At 39.9% G+C, this 22,018-nt stretch overlaps 1 protein-coding gene across 2 annotated transcripts; it reads right to left on the bottom strand.

Moving 5' to 3' along the window:
- Positions 1–404: 404 nt before the first annotated feature.
- Positions 405–18,982, bottom strand: LOC101157374 (rap guanine nucleotide exchange factor 1). 2 transcript variants are annotated; one of them, XM_011479615.4, is made up of 23 exons: positions 18,816–18,982; positions 18,519–18,652; positions 17,042–17,253; positions 16,809–16,965; positions 14,660–14,898; positions 13,714–13,828; positions 9,735–9,777; positions 9,014–9,133; positions 8,844–8,918; positions 8,583–8,761; positions 8,466–8,509; positions 8,232–8,352; positions 8,079–8,154; positions 5,966–6,050; positions 5,743–5,835; positions 4,318–4,506; positions 4,147–4,231; positions 3,978–4,072; positions 2,919–2,997; positions 2,560–2,661; positions 2,369–2,466; positions 2,115–2,255; positions 405–2,036 (listed from the first exon to the last, which is right to left on the bottom strand). In XM_011479615.4, exons 1-23 carry the CDS (start codon positions 18,841–18,843, stop codon positions 1,901–1,903), a joined length of 2,646 nt encoding a protein of 881 aa, XP_011477917.1. In that variant the 5' UTR covers positions 18,844–18,982; the 3' UTR covers positions 405–1,900. The 2 variants fall into 2 exon arrangements, with proteins under 2 accessions (XP_011477917.1, XP_011477918.1); XM_011479616.4 differs by having other exon boundaries at positions 14,660–14,843; positions 18,816–18,971.
- Between the last annotated feature and the right edge of the window lie 3,036 nt (positions 18,983–22,018).

The raw sequence follows: 22,018 nt of genomic DNA, 5'->3' as shown, positions 1-22,018 counted from the left end.
AAGATCACAAATCATTGAAGAAAAAAGGTTCAGTGCACTGTCTAGTGGGTCTAGATGACCCAACTCCCAATGTTAAAGTGCCTAGGATAGCACAAGGGTTAAATACATTCCTGCATTCCTGACGCTATAAATATATATTCTGCCTCAAAAGTTTTCTATAAAAATCTGATTGTTTTCCCCTGTGAGATTTATTTATTTGTCTGTAATTTGATCCCTAGTCTGCATCCCTGAGCACCTTGAGTCAGGCTTACTGAAATATTCTGCTTTGTGACAGGTAAAAAGTTCTCAGTAATGGGGAGGACTCCACGCCGAAAAGACCTGCCAACAACTCAGAAGTAAATTTATAATGAACTCCTGCCGCTTTGCAGAAACTGTGTCTTCTGGAAAATGACCACTGGGAACGATTTTAAAATAGATCCAAAGATTTATCTTAGTGGGACTTTAAAAATGTCATTTTTCTTTTAGGCCATTCTCTTTGAAACATCTTCTAGTTGCTTTACAAAGACAGATGACTGTTTCTATTTATTTTACGTCTTGTTTTGCACACTTTTCATAATAAAGGCACATTATGCAAAAACCTGTCGAACACCACCTGGCTCCTCGATATTTCTGGCTAGCTTTAAGCTAACCTGTGATTTCTATTAAATACAAATAATAATCATGATATTGCACCATTAAAAAATACACACATCAGAAGTCACAATATTTTTTGCTCTCATTTTCTTTGTGTCAGATTTTGACCAGTTTGAGCCTTAGTCACATGCACCCACACCTAACCTGTACGGCTAGTGCAGGTTTTTGGGTTGTCTGGGTCCATGACTGCCAGATGAGCACCCATAGTACCACATATTGTCTAATTTCCTCATCTCTAACAGTCAGGCTGCACTTATGAGATGAACAGCACTAACGGGCTCCTTGTGCAGTCCGCAAGATTTGAAAAAATGATAAATTCGTATGGCGTGCCTGCGTCATCTCTACTTCATATATGCTAAACACAGCGGGCATGTAATGCGCCTTCAAAAATGCACTGAACACGGGTTATTTAAGCATTCGGTGTTCACACTTGACTGTTGCTACCCCATAGTGCACAAACTCACAGCTGGAAAAGGCTTGGTGCAAAATGTCAAAACAGTGCAAATCTGATGAATCATGCCCGCAGGCTTTTTCCTTCACAGCTCTACTATGATATATAAAAGACTTGGTGTCGTAAAATTCCAGCCGGCTTCAAAACACATAATTAATTTCTCCTCCATGATCAATTTTCAAACAGTTGGCACTTCCGTGACTTGAATAGGACATCATCCATACATCCCTACCAAGCCCGAGTCCCTGACTGGTCAAAGTTCAGCCTGGTTTAACTTTCAACATGTATTCAATGGTCGCACATTTTGCATGTAGAACCTGAAAGCGATTGTAAAAACTTGCATAGCTACAAGGGAAAATGAGAGTTCTGAGTGCGGAAGCCTGAAACGTGCACATACGTGCGTTGCCGAGGACCGTGTGAAGGTAGCTTTACCTTACACTTGCTTGGTGTTTAAATGTTTGCTTCTACTTGATACCCGCAGCATGCTCGTGGAAAAAAATGTGGATGCCGATTTTGCTCACTGAGCAGTCTACAACCTTGATGTTTTGTGCAGGCCACCTGTGTGACTTGTACAGATTTGCTCATTTTTTCACCCGCAGAAAGCCATTTTCCACCCCTGGGGGCACTTGTGACTAAGGCTTTAGTCAGGAGCAAGTAGAGTTCAGGGTGGCACGAGGCAGAATTCTAACTTTTTTTTTTACAAGCTGTTGTTTTCTATGATGACTGTCCGTGTAAACCAGTTTGACAGTGTGGTCAATTCCCGCTTCCCCTTGGATTGGCCGATAGCAGAACATCAGCGTTCCACATCACGACCACTCATCTCTGGTTGGTCCGAGGAGCATTTCTGGGGCGGATCCTGAGGGACAGCTCCCACAGAGCCTCCTCTGCCAGGTGGTCATTAAAGTCATTGAAAAATGAAATGATGTCATTGTCAGGCTGCAGAGAGTAGGCCCTGGAGAGGAAGATACACATTCAGCACACAGGAAAACTCCAAACAAGCATAAAAGTACGACTCCAACAGGAATCTTACACTTGCTGGTAGCTTCTGAGAGTGTCGAGGATGTTAAACTGCTGCCAGCGTTTACAAAAGTTCACTTTTGAACCTTGAGATGTCATCACATTATCAGGGTTCCCCAGGTGAACGAAGGTCAAGTCCTGAAGAATCAGCCCTCTGCACACAGAGACAGGTGAGGTGACAGCACCACACCCATACAGGCTTTGAAGTTAAAGAATTTCTCAAAAAAAAAAAGAAAAAGCACACTAAAAAGAGGGGTATAGACCTACAGGTATGGTATGCAGGGAGGTTCCACCTCAGCTAGAGCTGCTCGGTAGACCCTAAAAGAAGACGAGCTGTCAATCAAGGAGCTCAACTCCTCCAGGCTCTGGGGCAAAACAAACAAAAAAAAAATGATGAAAAGTCATTTGGAGAACAACAACAAAAAAAAAATAGAAAATGATAACATTCTTGAATGGACCTCTGTGGTATTTTTCTGCCAGTCAAGACGTCTCAGGGGAGCAGAGTCCAGCGCGGATAAGATGGCCAGGTATGAGTTGAAATTATTCAGTTTCCTCAAGTGCTGAAGGAAGACATACGATTTAACAGCCGTAAGTAAGCAATTCAAACAGCTCTAATTCATTGTCACATTAGAAGAAATTAGGGAGGAAATGATTGAACAACTTAATTCATACATTTGTTATTTTTCTACATTTCAACCAGATCGAACTGTTTGTGGCAAGTTGTTAATCGAATCGAGTTAAACCACTAGGAAATTGTTTCAAAATGAAATCAATTGATTGTATCGATATTGGGAAATACCATCTGAATGGAGCTTACCTTCATGATCTTCAGGAACTTTAGCAGCAGCTTCTCTCTGTCCTGAGGTTTTTCTTGAAGGATGATGACTGAACGAACCCTGAAAGTCACACATCATTTAACATCAATGTACATCAATAACCAGATTACTTCAAATTTAAATCATATGCTTCTTGTCTGAAAACAGGTTTTATAACTGATAGTGTAGAACAGGGGTCTGCTACCTGCAACCGCATGTGGCTCTTTTACCACTCCATTGAGGCTCTTTGGTTAAAGAAAAATACAAATGTTTTCAATAAAAAAAAAAAGAGATGTGCTTTTTGGACTAAAAGCCACATCAAGGTAAACAAATCAGCCAGGTCACTTTATTCAACTCTTTTGCAAACAGTTGAAGGATAGAACTTATCACTTCGTGAAGCTCCTGACTGCAGTACCCATCAACCGGTGCAGCATTGTAATTTACCAAACTCATAATAAAACATGTGTACCACTGAAAATCAATTGGAGATCAGTAAGCACAGGCAGAATTACTGCACAAGATGCACCAGGATAATAAGGCAGATTGTTGGAAAAATTCAAGGGTTTAAATGTGTCTCACTGTCTGAAAAATACTGTAAGGGTCACTTAATTAGTTCTGATTTATGAATTTTTAGCTAAGATGCACCAACAACAGTAAAACTAATTGTGCGTATTGTTTTTTCACTGCTGACTTCAAACTACCTATTGCTAAATTTGCTGCATTGAGATGATGCTATGTAGCACAGGGTGTCTTTTATTTTGAAAGGAAGTCATGTAAACTATTTCATATTTAAAAATAAGAGCTATTTTGTTTTTAAGTTTTCTTCATGTCAAAACATAGTTCATTTATATTTATCATAATAGTAACAGTAACATAAATACAAATCAGTTTCTTTTTTTTTTTTCAAAGGGTGAAGTAAGACTTCAAGGCTCTTAGTAGGTTATAGTCAGTAAGAAATCAACTCGAGTGGCGCTTCAGATGTCAAAGGTTGCAGACCCCTGGATCAGAGTTCGGTGGTTAAAAGCAGAAGAAAATAGTGGACTTGTCCTTGTTTTTTTTACCAGAAGGAGACATTGTTGAAGTGTTGAGTAAACTTCGTCAAGTTGGGACTCTTCTCCTCATTCTGCTCTTTGGACCACAACAATACCTCTGGAAGCTGGACAGAAGAGGCAAGCATGTGACGGGCAGGTGACAATCATAGAGGTGAGACAGACAAAGAATGGTGTAAACCTCGATCCTGAAGAAGAGCTGAGAGTCCAGCAGAGTCAGCTGCTCGGCTAAATCCTGACTCCTGTAATCCAACAGCGTTCCTGGTCTGTGGAACATGAACATGGACGAGGTGATGTGACCAATGACAGCCCAACATTTGCTACTGACATCCAATCAGGAGAGACTTCTTACCTGGCAGCAACACCTTTGGAAGCGAGGGGGCAGAAGGAACGAGGAGAACCGGTTAGCTTCCAACGCTTGTCTATTATGGACAGGAATTTGGAGTGCAGGAGGTGAGCCAAGTCCAGCTTTCCATCCGTCAGAAGACTGAACACCAGGTCCACCAAGAGAAGCAGCAAATCAGGCTCGAGCTCTACAGGACTGGACAGACACAGCGTTATTTATGAAACCAAAGCTCCAACAGCTTCAATTTTATTGTTCTTTTGTCTTCTCTTGGCATTAAACCTGACAGTCAAGAGCAGACGTCTGAATGGAGGGAGATTTAGCCGTCTGCTCTTTTGGTGTTTGAGTATTGACTTTTTCCAAAATGTTTATTTAAATTTGTCTTTTAAGCATTTCTTTTTTAATCTGACTTCTATGTTCCAAATATGTACAACTGGTCTCATGAAAGTTTTGGATTTCACCAATTATTCAAAATGGAATTTGGTTCCCCTTTAATGCTCTTACCTCATACTGTATAAGTAGTTGTCCAGAAGGTTCACTTTTTTTCATTAGTCTAGTTGTCATAGCAACTGGATTTAAATTTCCAATTTGAAAAATTTGGCAAGATTTTAAGTCCAGTCCACAATGCAACTTTAATATAAACTTCACATGGATGAATGAGAACCTTCACTGACCTTAGAATAATTGTAAAAGGTAAATATCCACGCTCATCTTCTGATTCTACATTTACATTTACTACATTTTCGTCGCCCTAGACAACATGCTTTTAAGCGACCACTTCCAACGAAAAGTCTATGTAAATGCAAGTAAATGCACGTTTTGGGCTTCTGCGTTCAAAACTCCTGTGTTCACATGTGACTACACACATTTTAGGACAGTTTTTGGGCTCTAGGAACAAAACGTCCATAGAACGCACATTGAAAATAAACCAGGTTGAATTTTGACCAATCAGGGAATTGGATTTGGTAGTAATGAAAAGTTGCATCCCATAGCGCCGAGAAAGGAAAAACCTCACAAGATTAGCACCGCTTTGACATTTCGCATAAAGGCTCTTCCAATTATAGGTACAGTAGATGCAATAGTATCTGTTAGTGACAGTCCGGTGTGAACACCATGCTAAACACTCAGGAATGGGCATTCGGCACATGCCTGATGTGAAAGTAGCATGGCTGGTATTTAAAGCCCTTTTACACTCTTTTCTTTTTAATCGATTTACACACTGATAGAGGAGTTGCCATGCCACCCAACGTAACCCTCATTAAGGTAAGGGTTCAGGGTTTTGTCCAAAGACACTTCCACATGAGACAATTGAAGCCAGGAATAAACCTGGGAGATGACTATTCCAAGCCACAGCCACCCACTGTCTCGCTGTAATCAACAAGCTAACGAAACAAAAGCTTCTGATGAGTTCAGAGGTGCATGTGAGTGTCTCACCTGAGTTCATCTACCACTCTGACCAGGAGATGGAAAGTGTTTTTAGCCGCCTCCCCGTTTCCAGGCTCCTCTTCCTGACAAAGGTGATTGTATGTGCTTCAAGTTAAGAGTTCATAGCAATTCATTCAGACTGAAACTGTAGTTTCAAAATGCAAAAACAAACACAAGTTCTCAGATTGGTGTGTAAAGTAACAGAAGAGTGTGAGTCACTGCTTAAGGATATCTGTGCTGCAGTTTGCGGATGACTTTGTCAGGACTGATGAAGCTTCGGTATGTGCAGAGGAAGGCCTCGCAAAACAGCTCGTCCTCTGAAAACACATATATGTTTAGAAGCATTTTATCAGGTTATTATGGGCTGGTCACAGAAAAAAAGTCCAGGATCGATCTTCAAGGAGCTGTTTTTTCCTTACTGCCCTCAGAATTCTGACCCGTTCTGTTTGTTCATAGTTCTGTTCTTGCATAACCATTTCAGTCTTACAAGAAACTACAGTGCTTTGCAAATCACACTTCCTTCACCCTCTTCACACACACAGCTCCTTGCTGCAATGCAAGGCACCAAACAGGCCCCAGGAAGCTGTGCGGGCAGCGTCTTGCCCAAGGACACAAATAGGCAGACAGAACGAAATTACAAACCTGCACATCAGAAGTTGACTGCAGAGGTAGAGCCAGTTGGTGCTGATCAAGGCCAAATTTTGTATAAATTTAGAAGTGGAGACTTGAACTTGAGACATAAGCTGTTTCCCCATCTACCAATAAATTATAGCCTGGGACTATCTAGTGACCTGGATTTTAAAAACAATTCGGACACCACGCTCACTTCCTTTTTTTTTTTAAATGCTAAAAATGACACCATTGATTTCTCTTAGTAAAATCCTTATAAATATGAACATTTCATGAAGACTATTTATGAATCCACTGGGTTCTGATGATGAAAAGTTGGATAAATTATTGAGGGGGGAAAAAAAGAAAATTATTTAAATGCATTTTTTTCTGACGTAATGCATTGTTGTCTATATTTCCCAATCTAGTGAGCATCAATGCACACTTGTTTTTTGCAGAGACTTGTGGGAAATTATCAGGCCACTGGACTTGTAGATTTGGACAGCTCTACAAAATAGTGTAGCCTATGCCCTATAAAGTGGACTAAGGAATTTGGACACAAACTTAAACTTGTTCTCCACCATTATTTGAGACTTGATTTCCAACCCAACCTCAACAACTTAAGTCTTGGGACTCCAGAGATGTTAAGTTCTTCTTGTTGAATTTTACCAAAGGACACGCCTGTCAGAGCTAATAAAGCTATTTCTTTCTAGTATTTCCCATTCCACCGACAAACTGGACTGTTTGAAAGCACCAAAGCCAGATTTGTGACACTACTCTGTCTGTAGCTCCACATTCTCTCTGCTGGGTGCCAGTAATAATGTTTGTGTTGGTTCAAAAGCAGCTTTTTTTTCTCCAAGCAGAAAAAGTTCCAACTGATGGTACCAGGACTTTTTTAGTCATTCATTCATATTCTTCTGTTTATCCTTTTCGGGGAGAACATGCAGGACTGTTTAAACGGTGTATTTCCCTGATATTGTGGAGTAGAGGTCATTAGGGGTGTAGGAAAGTATTAAAAATGATTGTATTGTTTAATTCAGAAACAAAGTCTTTTATAATTTGACTTTTGACCATGATTGACCCCTTTATGCCTGATGTTGTTTCCAATGATATACCATTAATGTACATCTTCAGTGTTCAATGCATGAGGGGAACCGAGCAGTATATCTGGACCTAAGCTTCCTTCTGTCTTCTGACCCTGTTTGACTGCTGCAAGCGTCGCCTGTATTTTGACCATGCTGTCTCTCCTCTGATGGACTTATGCCTGTTATCGACTCTTGCCTGCCTGACCCTGATTTAGCTTTGTGGACTTTTAACTGAGCTAATAAACCTGCTTCACTCAGATCCAGCCATCTGCCTATTATTGTTAAAGAGACTGGATTTCTGAGACACTGGCATTTGCTCTTTGTGGGTGCCGCTTGCAGCGCAGACTCTTCCTGGAAGGGGCTGTTCCTCACTTATCTTTGTCACAATGTGAGGAACAACTTGTTTTTGTGGATTGGAAGAGGGTTTTTTTGTGGTTTTCTTTGCATGATATAGGTCCTTTAATGAAACATTGCAAATTTGCAACATGCAGCAAAAGGACGTTAAAGTTCATGCACAACATTACAGAAATATATTTAAGTCTGCTTCTTGTGTTCTTAATGTCTGCATGATCTTTCATTTACAATCTAGCTAAACAATGATAGTCTTCGGTAAAAACCCTGAGATAGTGGTAATTTGTTGTTGTAACTGACCGCTGCTGCTGAGCTCTGAGGCATAGACCAACAATATTTCAGGAGAGGCAGCCTTCACCTCTGGTCCATCTTCATCCTGAAGAGGTGGAAAATACAGTCAGGCCACAACAAGGTTTATAAAACAAGAGAAATACAAAAAGGGTTCAAATTTACCTCAGTTTTCATTGTGATCCTACAGTAGATCTTTTCCTGGTTGGTCAGGAGCATCTCCTCCACCTGTTCTCCCTCACTGCTCTGGGGGCGGAGCTCAATCTCCTGCATTACACTTTCTTTACTGTAAAGCAAAGAGAAGGTTTGAGGCTCTGAGCATCAACAACTCCAGTGTTGTAGCCTAGCTAAGGATAATTAGATCTGTGTGGGTGTTTGTACACGCGTGAAGCATCTCACATGTGTCTGCTCCTATTGTCGTCACTCTCTGTATCAGAAGAATCCTGGAAATGAAAACATAGACGTGATCGATACATGTGGCCAAAGAGCATGAGCGCACAGAACATGTTGCTTTACCCCCTGCTGCTTCTTCTTTGGTGGTAGTGCAGGAGCAGGGAGGGGTTGGACTTGGGGTGTAAAGTCATTGCACAGCTGTTGGGTAGTGTCCATGTCTGGCTGCCTGCTGTTGTGTCTCTGATAGAACATGGCCGCAGAGTCATCGTTGTACGGTAGACAGAGCTGCAGGTACTGATGGACTGAAAGCACAAAAAGACACATAGATGAATAGATGACTTCTTAAAATAAATGAAACTACACCAGCTTTGTCTCTATACTCACTATGATGTTTCTTTTCAGGAAGGGGCGGAGGTGTCTTGGTGGAGGACAGAGGTGAAGACTCAAGCTCCTCAGGACCTGGAACAGGGTTACAGGGTGTGCAGTCAAATCCAGAAGAGAACCAAGGACCAAAGACAGAAGCAGATTAGAAGAACTAACAGGTGTTTTCTCACCTGTGCTGCTCTGATGCCTCTTTTCTGGAAGGGCGGGACACAAAGTAGCCAGAGGAAGATTGGGAAGTTGCTCAGAGAGGGACAGGTCCGTGTGGAGAAACTCGTAATCAGGGTCGTCATCTGAAGTCAAGACAGTGAAGGTCAAGGCCTGGTTTGAGCTATAGACTGAATCAGACACCTGAACCCACTACAGTCAAAACTCAATTTCAGTGTTTGAGAAGCTCCAACGTGGATATGTTAAATTTAACACTTAAACTCTCTAAATTCCCCATGGATGAGTGTAAGACGGCTTTAGCTATGAGGAACAGCCTGACTGGAATGATGAGGCTGTCCTCACATCTAGCTCTTAGTGCAGGGGTCCCCAAATCCAGGCCTCGAGGGCCGGTGTCCTACATGTTTTCCCATCAACATGCCATTAAAGCTCCTTATTGGCCAAACACACCTGATCAAGGTAATCAGCAGCAAATAAGGCAGGGTTTCTGGAAAACCAGCAGGACACCGGCCCTCGAGGCCTGGATTTGGGGACCCCTGTCTTAGTGTCTTCTTGTGAGTGTGAAGATGTGTGTGAAAGGCAGTCCAGCAGGGGGAACCTATGAGCAACATCTTGAAGCAGACAGGAAGTTGGAGCAGGAAATGACCTCACTCCTCCCCTGCTGCTAACATGTAGGTCTTTTTGTGTGCCTGTGAGTGAGTGTGTGTTACCACAGTAAGTTCCACACACCAGAGTTTGCAGAGGAAGAGAGGCGTTTCAGGCAGCTGTCATCCTGCAACACATGTCAGATCAGAGCTGATTATCATCATGGCCTCTGGATTTTGTTTTCGTTGTTAAACGATGCTTCTATTTTCTTCTCTTGTTTCTGTTTTGTACAATGATTTCGACATTACCTCAATGTTTTGCTTTATAGACTGCAAAAACAGGATTCCTTAAAATAAGCTGAAAATTCTTAAAATTTGAAGAACTTTCTTCAAATAAGAAAAAAAAAATGCCAGGGGGGTAAGAACTGAGAATTCTTCTTTAAGAAAAACATTTAGGCTACTAAGAAATGTTTTCTCAAACTAAAATTATTTTGGTATAGAAAAACCTTTGTATTCAATTCGTTTTAGTGAAGGGCAGAAAACAAGACAATTTTTCTTGAAATAAGAGTCTTCTTACTTTCTAAAGATTGTGTTTATGCAGAGTATTAAACAACTGTGCTCAAGCAAGTGCACCATTTGTTATGAACATGTTTCTGTTGAATTCATAAGCCTTAAGCTTCGTCCACAGCGCCATCGGCAACGCATAAGCAACCACCTCTAACGAAAAGTCTATGTAAACATGTGTAGACGCGCGTTTCAAGCTTCTGCGTTTAAATTCGTCATGCTAACAAGTCGCCACACACGTTTCCACTACAGTTTTTGGGCTCTATACAAAATGCGAGTCAAACCATTTGAACTTTGACCAATCAGGGACTCGGATTTTGTAGAGGCGCATGGATGGCGTCCCTTTCAGTTCACGGAAGGGCCAACCGTTTGAAAATTGATGAAGGACAAATTAATAATTGTGGTTTTGCTCCTAGTGGGAATTCTATGACACCAAGTCTTTCATATATCGGAATGGAGCTGTGAAATAAAAAGCCTGAAGCCAGATTTATACATTTCCCACCAAACCTCTTCTAACTGTAAGAGGCAGACATACGGTTTTAGTCCGTTCTTAAATGCGTGTCACATGCCCGGCGTGAACGTAGCATTATTGGGCATGTTTTGCCTTTTTGAGCGTTTTTGAAAAGGGCGGGCTTTGAGCCTTAGCTATCTTAAAATTTGAAGATCGTGGAGCCAATACCCTGGTTCCAAAGTAGCTCAGCAGAAACCAGTGAGTCATGTGACCACTTGTTTTGTCCAAATCTTTTAATACTTATCAGACTGATGTATTTGCAGACCAGTTTAAGAATAAGTCTGTTGGATAGGCCACACTTCCTAACCCTGATCACTTGTGTGCCTAAATGTAAATCAATGACCTTATCAAATTTGTCTCATTTGTCAAGAAAAGTACTTTTTACAAAAAGAGTAATGAAGGTTCCCAAAATTAAACTGAGGACAGGCTGATGGAAACTCACGGCACCCAAACTGTGAGCAAAAATTAACTTCTATCTAAAAATGTGCTGATCTGTCACACTCACAAAGAGGGCAATAAATACATCTTTAATGAAAATTTTCCATTTCTGAATAATCACAGTATAATCCCCAAAAAAGTTAAGCTTAATCAAACCCCAGTCTATGAAAATGTTTAAATATAAATAGAAGGTTTCCTGTCAATGTGGTGTTTTTTTTGTTGCTTCAAGTTACTATTTTCCACATCTGGGATGTTAAAGTAGCTTTCCAACATTCTTCTATCTTTGCAGAACCATTTCCTTGTGCTGCTTCCTCAAAAGTATAAATAGGTGCAGTAATTGCAGCAGACGGCCCATATTGACAGGATCTGCCAATCTTCTCCATTTTACAAATCTGATGACTCTCATAATCGTGTACTATACATTCACAGGCATCCTTTCAGGTAATGTCATGACAGATTGCTCATTGGTCAATGAGAGAACCGATGAGTCAGAAGATTTTTACAAAACAACTGTGGTTTTTCTGTGCGCTGGGAAAGAGAAAACAACAAAAAGTTTTACATCGATACATAGAAATTTAATTTATGTTTTACCTTTATCACTCATTTAACATTTTAACAAACCCATTGCATTTTACTTTTAAAAACATTTGATAATAATCACAATCACATTACCTTTAAATGTTTCTAGAATTTTGAATTTTAAAAACGTTTGTATACATTGTTTTGATTTTGGCTGCACCTCCAAAGCCGAATGCACCACTCCACCTGCCTGTAAAAAGAGATTTTGGCCTCTCTCAGTCAGTGCTGTTCACTGCAAAAGCAGGCCATCTGGAAATAAGTCAAAAATTCTTACATTTTGAAAAAATTACTTTGCGTAAGCAAAAGAACAAATCTGCCAATTGGGTATGAAAAATGGTCTTACTAATCTCATTTTAAGAAAAGTTTTCTACTCACTAAGGTTCTTGATATGACTTTTTTTTCCTGTAATACAGAAAATGAAACATTTTCATTGTCTTAGGATTCAGTGTTTGCAGTGGCACTGTTCCTACGCGATCTGGACGGATCTCTTTTAACTCATTGGCCTGAGGAGCATCATTTGGGTCTGCTGAACCCTGAAGGACGTCCAACTCAAACCGACTTTCGAGTCACCTTTGTGGAAAGAATCTTTCAGCCTGCAAACACTAGCTTCACTGTTGTGAAGAGGATAAGAAACCTCCATGTTTTTGCTCTAACATACGTGCTGCTCCAAGTCAGTCTTCTTTGCCGTCCATTTTTTATGTCTTAATTTCAAGCCAAGTTTTTAATGTACTTCACTTTTGTTGCAATTTTATGTACTTTTTACGTACTGTGTGCATTTATTTTGATTCTGTAATTGTACAGGCTTTTGGGTTTACGTAAAATGATGCTAAAAACTGAGAGTGTGTTGTGCAGGTGATCATACCAAGTCCTGGTCTGCGTGTTTGGCTTTTCTGTTATTATTTTTATGCTATCGCCGTGTGTTTTGTTTCTTCCTCATGGCTGAACTCTATGTTTATTGTAGTGTCCAGAGTATTAAGATCAGAATATTTCATGACTTAATAGACACTGACTTTAAAATGTTATATGTGGTTTAGTTTAATACTGCATTTCTTTTTGTTTGCTTATCTTTAGTTCTTCCTCTTAGAATCTGTTTTGTTTTTTTATTACATCAACCTGCTATAGGGGACCGCAGATGGAAATTAGCTAATAGCTCAAATCTGGCATATTTACATTGGTTGTTAATGTTCAGGGATATGTCCCTGTCTTTATAAATAAATTTTCAAATGTTAAGATGACCAATGAGTTCCTGTGTCCTTGTTTTTTTTCTTTTATTGTCCCACATATCTTTTCCACAGTGTGAGCCTGCATTGTGTTGGTGCTGTTCTGGTCGTGCTTGTTTCAGGTTTTTCTAGAGAAGCTCCTCATTACAGCTCAGAGAGGATTGTGAAGCTTTCTTATTGTCTCTAGATGTTGTTTTTTTTGTGGGGGATTTTGAAACAGCCCTTAAAACAAAGATTATGCCATCTACTGTGAGGTTAGTGTTGTTTTTGGTTTTTTTGTGACTTGTCCTTTTGAGGTTTTTTCTGAGCAATCTGCAGTGTGAAGACAGCTGAGGTTTTAGTAAATGGTGTGAAAATAGGATTTCATCTTTTTCAGCTGTTGTGGGTTTGGGTTCTTGCAGTTGTTCGAAGGTTCTGTTTCTCCAAATATTGTTTTTATCAAACAGATAATTAAATCAGATACAGAATTGCAGAATTTCTTGAAAAGAAATATAAAAATCCAACAAAAACATGGCAAAATAAGTTAAGTTAAAAAAATAAAATAAAATATTAAAAATCTTATTTCATAGTTTTACCTCATGCTTCTACATAGATTTACTCCCTGCTCCGCTCCATTCTCATGCATCTACTTGCAGACAAATAGATCCGTGTTTGTCTTTGTTTTCCTTGTCTGAGCTGGCATCTGTACAGCTGGATAGCTCCAATTCAGATGTCAAAGTATGGGAATGGGGTCAAAGTAATTCAGCTGTGTCCGCTCTGATAATTGCTGCGATACAATGAAAAAAGCGCTGAAGTAAAACCAGATTTTGTACCTGCTCCAATGCTGCATCAGTCTCTCGTCTCATTGGTGCCACTACAGCTACCCTGCATGGAGATGGGCAAGGCACTGTCGGTGTTTGACGCTTTTTAGGCGGGAGAGCTGGTGGACTATGGAAGACAAAAAATACACAAAACTGAGTTTTTTCTGTTTAAAAAAAAAGGCATTGAGATATATCCAAGCTAAGCACTAAAGCTTCTCTTAAAACACTCAGGAGCATTTTTTTTCTTTTGTTATAAAATACCTCTAAAGACCTCTGTAGAATCTAAAGCAGATAAATATGTCACATTGCTCTATAAAAAAAAGCTCAGTCTTACATTATTTGCAGTTTCACAACCTGAATTAGGTGAAATTTTGTTTTCATGTCAGCAGCTGGTAAACAGATCATCATTCACAAGGCTGCTGACGAAACAAGCTCTAAAAAGAAATGCTGATAATGACCGAAACCTTCTGTTGTTTTCTGTCTATTTTCTTCTCTCCCACTTCTTCTTGTGCTTCTTCAGTTGCAACAGTTTTAGAGGCAGGAAATTGTGGCCGTTGTGATGTGTTCTTCTTTCTGTTTCACATGTTGTTCTGTGCGTGGTCACATTTATTCTCATAATTCTCCTAAGGATGTTTTTGTCTGACAGTAAATCCCAAAGAAGATCATAAATGGGTCAGACTGAAACCTGGTCTAAAACCAGACTTTTTTGGGGGCCAGACTGGTCAAAGTTGATGTGGAAAACCTTGGCTGACCCAACTTTTAAACCAGACTGGCCCAGAGAATTCTTTATTGGATGGACTAGAGTGGTCAAACTGACTCAGAGCAGTTTAGAGACACTGATAGTGGCCATCTCTGTAGCAGAATTATACAAACTCAGACAAATCAAGCTGATTGATCTACACATCCCACAATAACATTTATATTACACCTCTCAGCTCAGTTAGTCAAAAAAACTCACCTCTGTAGTTCTGGTGTAACTGCATGGAGGACAGGCATGGGTGGTTTAGGAGGAGCTAAAGCAAGATGCTCCTCCTCCTTTCTTATTTTCATTTTAGATATCCCATCATGCTCTGCAGGATTCTTGCAGGTCAACTTGAGGTCTGATTTGTCCTTATCATCCAGCCATTTTGATTCGGATTGGACTGGGGAGATTGGGGCAGAACCTTCTAATCTTACTGTAGCCAATTTGACCAGTTCCTAGAAATTGCACAGAGGTTAAATACCAACATAGCAGAAGACATGAATAATGTTCAAGAAGGACATCATTAAATCACATCTTTAACTCATCAAAGGTTATGATTGTGTTGGAGTACACAGTGGGGTTGCATATGTAGGTTCTTATATTATTAATGACAGTATTCCTATTTTCCAAAGCAACAAGACTTATGGGAGAACAGAAGGTTGAATATAAAACAAAACACTGAAACACCATTTATAAACATAACAAAAAGAAGATAAAACACCTCAATAGGGCAGCACCATTGACTGTATATGAGAACTGGACTGAGTGAATGTGACGTCACCCATAGAAAATGACTAGCTTCCGGTTCTAACCAAATGAAATCAATTCAGTTGCCATTGTTTTGCGATACAGATCCATGTTGGAGCCAGACAACATGTTACAGAAATCAAATTCATAGGGGTTATCAATGACAGACTAAATTGAAAGCAACACATCAGACACATACAAACTAAAGTCTCAAAAAGTATTTCAATCATCTAAACTTATATTAGAATACAACAGTAGATATTTATTGTACTGCTCCTTAATATTACCATATTTCACCTACTGTATAGAAATTTGGGGGTATAATTATAAAAGTTCACTACATCCTCTCTTTTCACTTCAAAAACGAGCCGTCAGAATTGTACATACAGCCGGTTATCTTGATCATACAAGTAATTTATTTGATCAATCTAGACTTTTTAAACTGTATGACCTTGTGGATTTTTACACTGCGCAACTTTTATACAGAGTCAGTGGAAAATCGTTACCATTCAACTTCCAAAAACAGTTCTTAGAAAATGAAGGAGGAAGAAACTGAGGGGATGTAGGAACTTCAAGATCCAACTTATAAGAATCACAAAGAAAAGTTTCTGTGTGTCGGTGTGTGGCACTAAGCTTTGGAATGGGTTAAGTAATGAGCTCAAACAATGTTCAAATAAAAAATATAAAAAAATAAAATAAAAAAAGGGTGTAAAGAAACTCTGATTTCACAATATGAAGATGAGACGAGTTAAGGATCAACAGATGTTTAAATAATTCCAAATACATGTATGAACTTGATTGTGGTGAAATAATCAAAGCTCTTTGAATTACAATCAATGAGTATTAAACTGTAATATGCAATAATGAGTATTGAAATGTTTAAATTACAATTAATAAGCTATTGATTTTCTTTACTTGATCTGCAATATGTAGCAATAATTACTGGTTTATTGTGGTAATGTGTTCTAATAATAATCAACGTCCAACGCGGGGGTCACCACATGCTTTTATTAAGGCATCTGATTGTTTATCTTCTTCCTCTTTCGGCTTTTCCCATCAGGGGTCGCCACAGCGAACAAGTCGCATGGTAAACTTGGCAATGTTTTACGCTGGATGCCCTTCCTGACGCAACCTTCTCAAAGCAACCGGCCTCAGGACCGGCACAGACGTAGAGAAGGGAACAGGGAGCCGCCCGGATTTGAACCCTGGTTTCACGGACGGAAGGCGCCGCAAACAAGCATGAGCTAAACCGGCTCCCCAAGGCATCTGATTTTTTATAATTTAAATAATTTGCACTACAAAAAACACATTTCATAAAATAATTTGATTTGCACGAATGTGTTTTAAAAAAGGTAGCAGAACCAGAAGGGTTATTTTGACGAATGGAATGACTGAGTAATAGCGGTTTCTCTATTGAAGTCAGTGTTAATTTGGCTTCTTGGAGCCAGCAGGTACTTCCTGTTTGTAACGCCAGGGGGGAGGTGTCACACAGTCCAGTTGTCATATACAGTCACAAGGGCAGCAATATGAAGTAAACAGCTCGTACGCTTGCTAATTGTTTGTGCTTTCTGCTGTCAGTGTCATCTCAACAAGGTTGGAAGTAATCATTTACCCTCACCTTTACACTGTCCAGCACAGCCCTGATCACAGTGGTAACACTCTCTGTGGAGTCTTTGTTGTTGCAGGAGAAACTCTGCAACATCACCTGATCCACCCATTGAATCAGCTTAGCAAGAGAGTGATTGAGACGAGTGAGACAGCCAGAGATGGACTTACTGCAGAAAACAGTCAAGAAATGAGGCCACAGCAGACACGGGCATTAAAAATGACTAGCAACGTAGTTGGACATACTTATCGTGCAGATGTGGGTCCAGCTGGGCCAGAACTTGAACTGCCTCCAGGACTCGACTAGATGCCCCCCCCAGGAGGCCACCCACTACCGAATGGTCCAGACACCTTTTGTCCCCTCCAGATTTTTCCACACCCAGTTTGTCCACCAGAGCTTTGAAATACTGCAGAGAGCTGATGACAGCCTGCTGTTGGCCTGCTAACATACCAACAGACTCAACACACAAACACACGCATTCCCATGAGCCTGTACACCGATGATGATGTCACACTACACCCAGCACTTCATAGAAGTCCCACTGCAATTATCTTTTGATCTATTCTAAATGCATTCCCAGTGGTATTTTAATTATGATTGTGTTGTTTCAACTTAATTTAAAAAAAAAACTCCTTTGTTTTCTAGGACATAGTTTCTGCAGAGCGGCAGTAGTTCATTAGAAATTCGACTGAATTGTGGGCGGAACTGGATTAAGCCAGCCCTCTTATCTCCCACCAGCTTACAGACCCTCATAAACTCAACCTAACATTAGGGGTTCAAACAAATGGTGAGAAGTACTGGAACTCTCCAGATGTACAGTTTTGGGCCGGATGCCTGCTTAGACAAGGAAAATAAAGACTTACATGGATATATTTGTCTACAAGTGGAAGTTTCAGAATAGAGCAGAGCAGGGAGCGTGTGGCTGGTAGATTGTAGTTTTTATGCAAATACAACAACAACAAACTTTTTCAACTAGCATTTTTTTCTCTACTCCTGATTAAAGCAATACTGAGAAGCACAGTTTTAGTCCTAATCTTCTTTATATATGTGTCAATGAGAAAATGCTGCAAGAACATGTTAAGAACACCAAAAACACAATTTGTATCAGAGTGGGTCTTTAAAGATCTGGTAAGGTAAAGTCATCTCATCAGATGTTTACATGGGTAACCGATCTTTGAGTTAGATAAGCTCTTTGGTTGGAGATGACCCAAACCACAGGCCATAACATTTCAGAGGTTTAGTTTAATTCCATGATGCCAAAAAATATGCCAATGGACAAACCAAGCAGCCAATCCTGACCAACTTTTCTGCCCATGACACTAAGATTTGCATCCATCTCTAACCAACAGATCTTGAGCCATATTTGCTATTGTGGGCTCAAAACTTCCAAAAAGTAAATACAGGCAGTGCTATGGTGCAAGGAGTAGATGGTTCCTGTTTCTGTCCCTCTGGACTAAAAATGGTCGGTTCCGTTTCATCTTTGAATTGCTCGGTAAGGACTCAGAGCTGCTTTCTTGTTCAAAGAGAACCTGGCTTAAAGTCAGAGCCCTGGTGTAACACCAGAGATAAAACCACCTATACCAAAGTCCTATATTGACTCAACTACAGTTCTAAAGACCAGTAAGTACTGTATGACAATAAAGTAAGGGAGGTCAAATGTCCTGAGAAGGGCAAACCAATTAAAAACATGTAGTGTTTGTATAAATGTTTGTGTATCGGTACCTGGTTCTGATGTAAGTCATCTTCCGACGGTTTTATACTTTCAGATGAAATGTGTTTGATGTGCTCTGGCCGCTTTATCCACTGAGTATGGAGTCTCCCCATCAACTTAGTAGTTAGATTCACAAACTGTGAGGCTGTATTTGAAAACATTTTTGATGTGTTTGTCAGAAATTAGGAAAAGAAATCCTAACTAAAAAAGTAAGGTTATTAAACTCAGTAAGGAGACAAAGCCAGATATTTTGAAAAAGTGGTGGATTAGATTTGTCAGGACATTGACAGAGAAAAAAGCAGTCTCACCTGGTCTGCTGTCGGAGCGGGAGGACATGTCCACAGGTAGACAGCCGACAAATTAGATGAAATTCAAGGTTTTAGCACAACTCTTCCAATTTCAATCGTTTTGGCCTCTCTGCCTTCTGCCTTCCTTCCTCCTTCTCTTCTTCCTTTTTCTGTCTCAATGTGCTCAGACTCACAATGCACTAAAGTTACAATGACGGAATGCAGCGACACCTGCTCGCAGACAGGAAGCATCACATACAGCGGGGTGAAACGTTTTTGGCATTCAATGATTCTACAAGCTGTCCCACCTAAACAGATGAGTTTGCTCTGTACTGTTTACCATAGATACACTTCAACTGTGAGAGACAGAATGTCAAAAAAAGAATCCAGGAAATCCCATTGTTTGATTTATTAAAGTATTTATTATCAAATCAAACTTTATTTATATAGCACTTTGCATTTAGAACATAACACAAAGTGCTTAACACCAGAACAAAAACATAAAACAAGCATAACAGTATAAACATTAAAATAAAGCCCCCATTCCCATCCCCACCCCCTACCCACAAGGAACCCCTGATCCCATTCATGCCTCCCACACTTTAAATGATGGAAATACACATTTGGGAAAGAGGCTCGGAAAAAGTTTGTTAGTGTAAAAAATGGATATTTGGAACCCCCCTCTCTGTGAAAAGCTGCATAGACAGCCAGATGCAGCATCACAGGCAGGGGACCCAGCGACACCACAGCAAGGTGGCAATGCAGGTTCCCATCTAGAGCCGCAGCGACTGAACAGCAGCTGACCCAGAGGGAAAGGATCCAACTGAAGAAGCACCAGAAATAAAAATGAAAATAAAAGTGACAATAAAATTAAACATAATTGGTAAAAGACATAAATAATTAAAAATAAAATTTGAAATGAAAAACGTTAAAGAAATTATTAATAGTCCCGTGTAAAATCACAAAATATGTTAAGGTGGGTAAATAATTAAATAAATAAAAACTATTTAAAATGGTAAAATTAGTTAAAACCCCGGTTAAAACGATGGGTCTTGAGTCTTTTCTCAAAGGCAACCATGCTCTCCAGGGCTCTCTGTCAGACTGTTCAACAAACGAGGGCCATGGTGCTGAAAAGATGCCTCTCCGTAAGAGGATCTCAGGGTCCGCGATGGTTCATATTTGAATAAGAGATCTGATAAATAAGAAGGCATAAGACCATTAAGACATTTAAAAACCATTAAAAGTATCTTAAAACGTATAATAGAGCAACAAACAAACATTTATCGCAAACAAACGAGCAAAAATTCTGTTCTTTGTAGGCCTGTTACTTCCTTTTTAGGAAGCTTTTCCATCCTCCAGTGATTACTTCTTTAACCCTTGTGCTATCCTATGACCCCACCCTTACTTTGACGTGTTCTCCCTACCAGGACAAAGGTGGATAAAGGTGGAAAGATTTCATGTAATCCATGGACACCAGTGAAGATCACAAATCATTGAAGAAAAAAGACAGCGCACTGTCTAGTGGGTCTAGATGACCCAACTCCCAATGGTGAAGTGCCTAGGAAAGCACAAGGGTTACATCAGTGGATACATGTGTAACCCTTGTGCTATCCTAGGCGCTTTAACATTGGGAGTTGGGTCATCTAGACCCACAGTGCTCTGAACCTTTCTTCAATGATTTGTGATCTTCACTGGTGTCCATGGATTACATGAAATCTTTCCACCATTATCCGCCTTTGTCATGGTAGGGAGAACACGTCAAAGTAAGGGTGGGGTCATCCAAGATAGCACAAGGGTTAAACTGGTTACCTCTATAATCTCTAATGTCATTTGTAATGCACTACTGCAGCTCTGCAGAAATTATGTCCTAGGTTGTGTCCGAATTGCTTCACTACTCACTACATAGTGCACTATATAGTGCGTTTGCCACTTTTTAGTGCTGTCTGAATCTACAATTCCAAAATTGAGTGCCCTAGAACCAGAAGTCTCTGCGGGAAACCAGTGTGCATCGATGCTCACTAGATCGGAGAATATAGACCACAATGTCTGAACAATGTTTTTCAAAAAATGTATTTAAAATTAATTTTAATTCGATTTTAAATTCATTAAAATCAATGACGTCATATCTGGCGTTAAAAATAAAAGTTGTGAGAATGGTGTCCAACTTGCTTTTTCCAGGGCACTAAATAGTTAGGGGTTAGGGTGGGAATTTGGACACAGCCCTAGAAAAAGACAGATTGGGACTTTACAATCAGGGTTACATTAGATGTATTTGCAATGATAGCAGAAAATGCAACATCGCATTGATGTGTTGTTGTAAAGCTGAGCTAAAAAGCAAAGCTCATAATTTACTGGTGAGTTTTAACAGATTTAGCCCTGGATCATGACCAAATTGACAAGATCCTGAATTCAAAAGGATCAAAAGAACAATACATTTTTATAAGCAAAACTTTCGGAATGGCTAATGAACTTCTAGACCAATAAACAAACTGACTAAAGTTTTTTGCTAGCAAAATTAAAGAAGAGTTGGCCAATAAGGGAATGAATTGAGAGAGGGCCACCAAATTAATGATATGTCCACCCAAAAAATATGTTTTTAACCCTTGTGCTATCCTAGGCACTTTAACATTGGGAGTTGGGTCATTTAGACCCACTGGACAGTGCTCTGAACCTTTTTTCTTCAATGATTTGTGATCTTCACTGGTGTCCATGGATTACATGAAATCTTTCCACCTTTATCCACCTTTGTCATGGTAGGGAGAACACGTCAATGTAAGGGTGGGGTCATCTAAGATAGCACAAGGGTTAAAGAAGGCGCCAAGAGTGTTGTCCAAATCCATTGACTGGATAAGAGAACTGGACTGAGTGACCTCACCCCCTTGCAATCTAAAAAGGCAGTACCCGCTGACTCATAGAAGGTAGAATCTCATAGACTTCCATTGAGAAATAAACAGCTAAAAGTCAGTATATTTGCCAGAATACCCATTCTTGCTCTGATACTTTTTTATCATGTTTTGGATAATCCTAATTTTTGTATGATATTTCTTCTGTAGTTATTCAAGTTATACACTGACTTATCAGATGCCTCAACAAAAGTATGTAGTCTCACGTCATGTTTTTATGATTGACAGATTCTACATAGCCCGCTTTTATTGGTCTTCCAACAAGTTCACTCTTGACTGGCGAGAGTGGCTGCCATAGAAATGTCGACTCAGACTGACTGG

The sequence above is a fragment of the Oryzias latipes genome, chromosome 9 (assembly GCF_053564925.1).
Source record: "Oryzias latipes strain Hd-rR chromosome 9, Olatipes_Hd-rR_3.1".
NCBI classification, from domain to species: domain Eukaryota; kingdom Metazoa; phylum Chordata; class Actinopteri; order Beloniformes; family Adrianichthyidae; genus Oryzias; species Oryzias latipes.
This window is presented reverse-complemented; position numbering and strand designations above follow the sequence as displayed.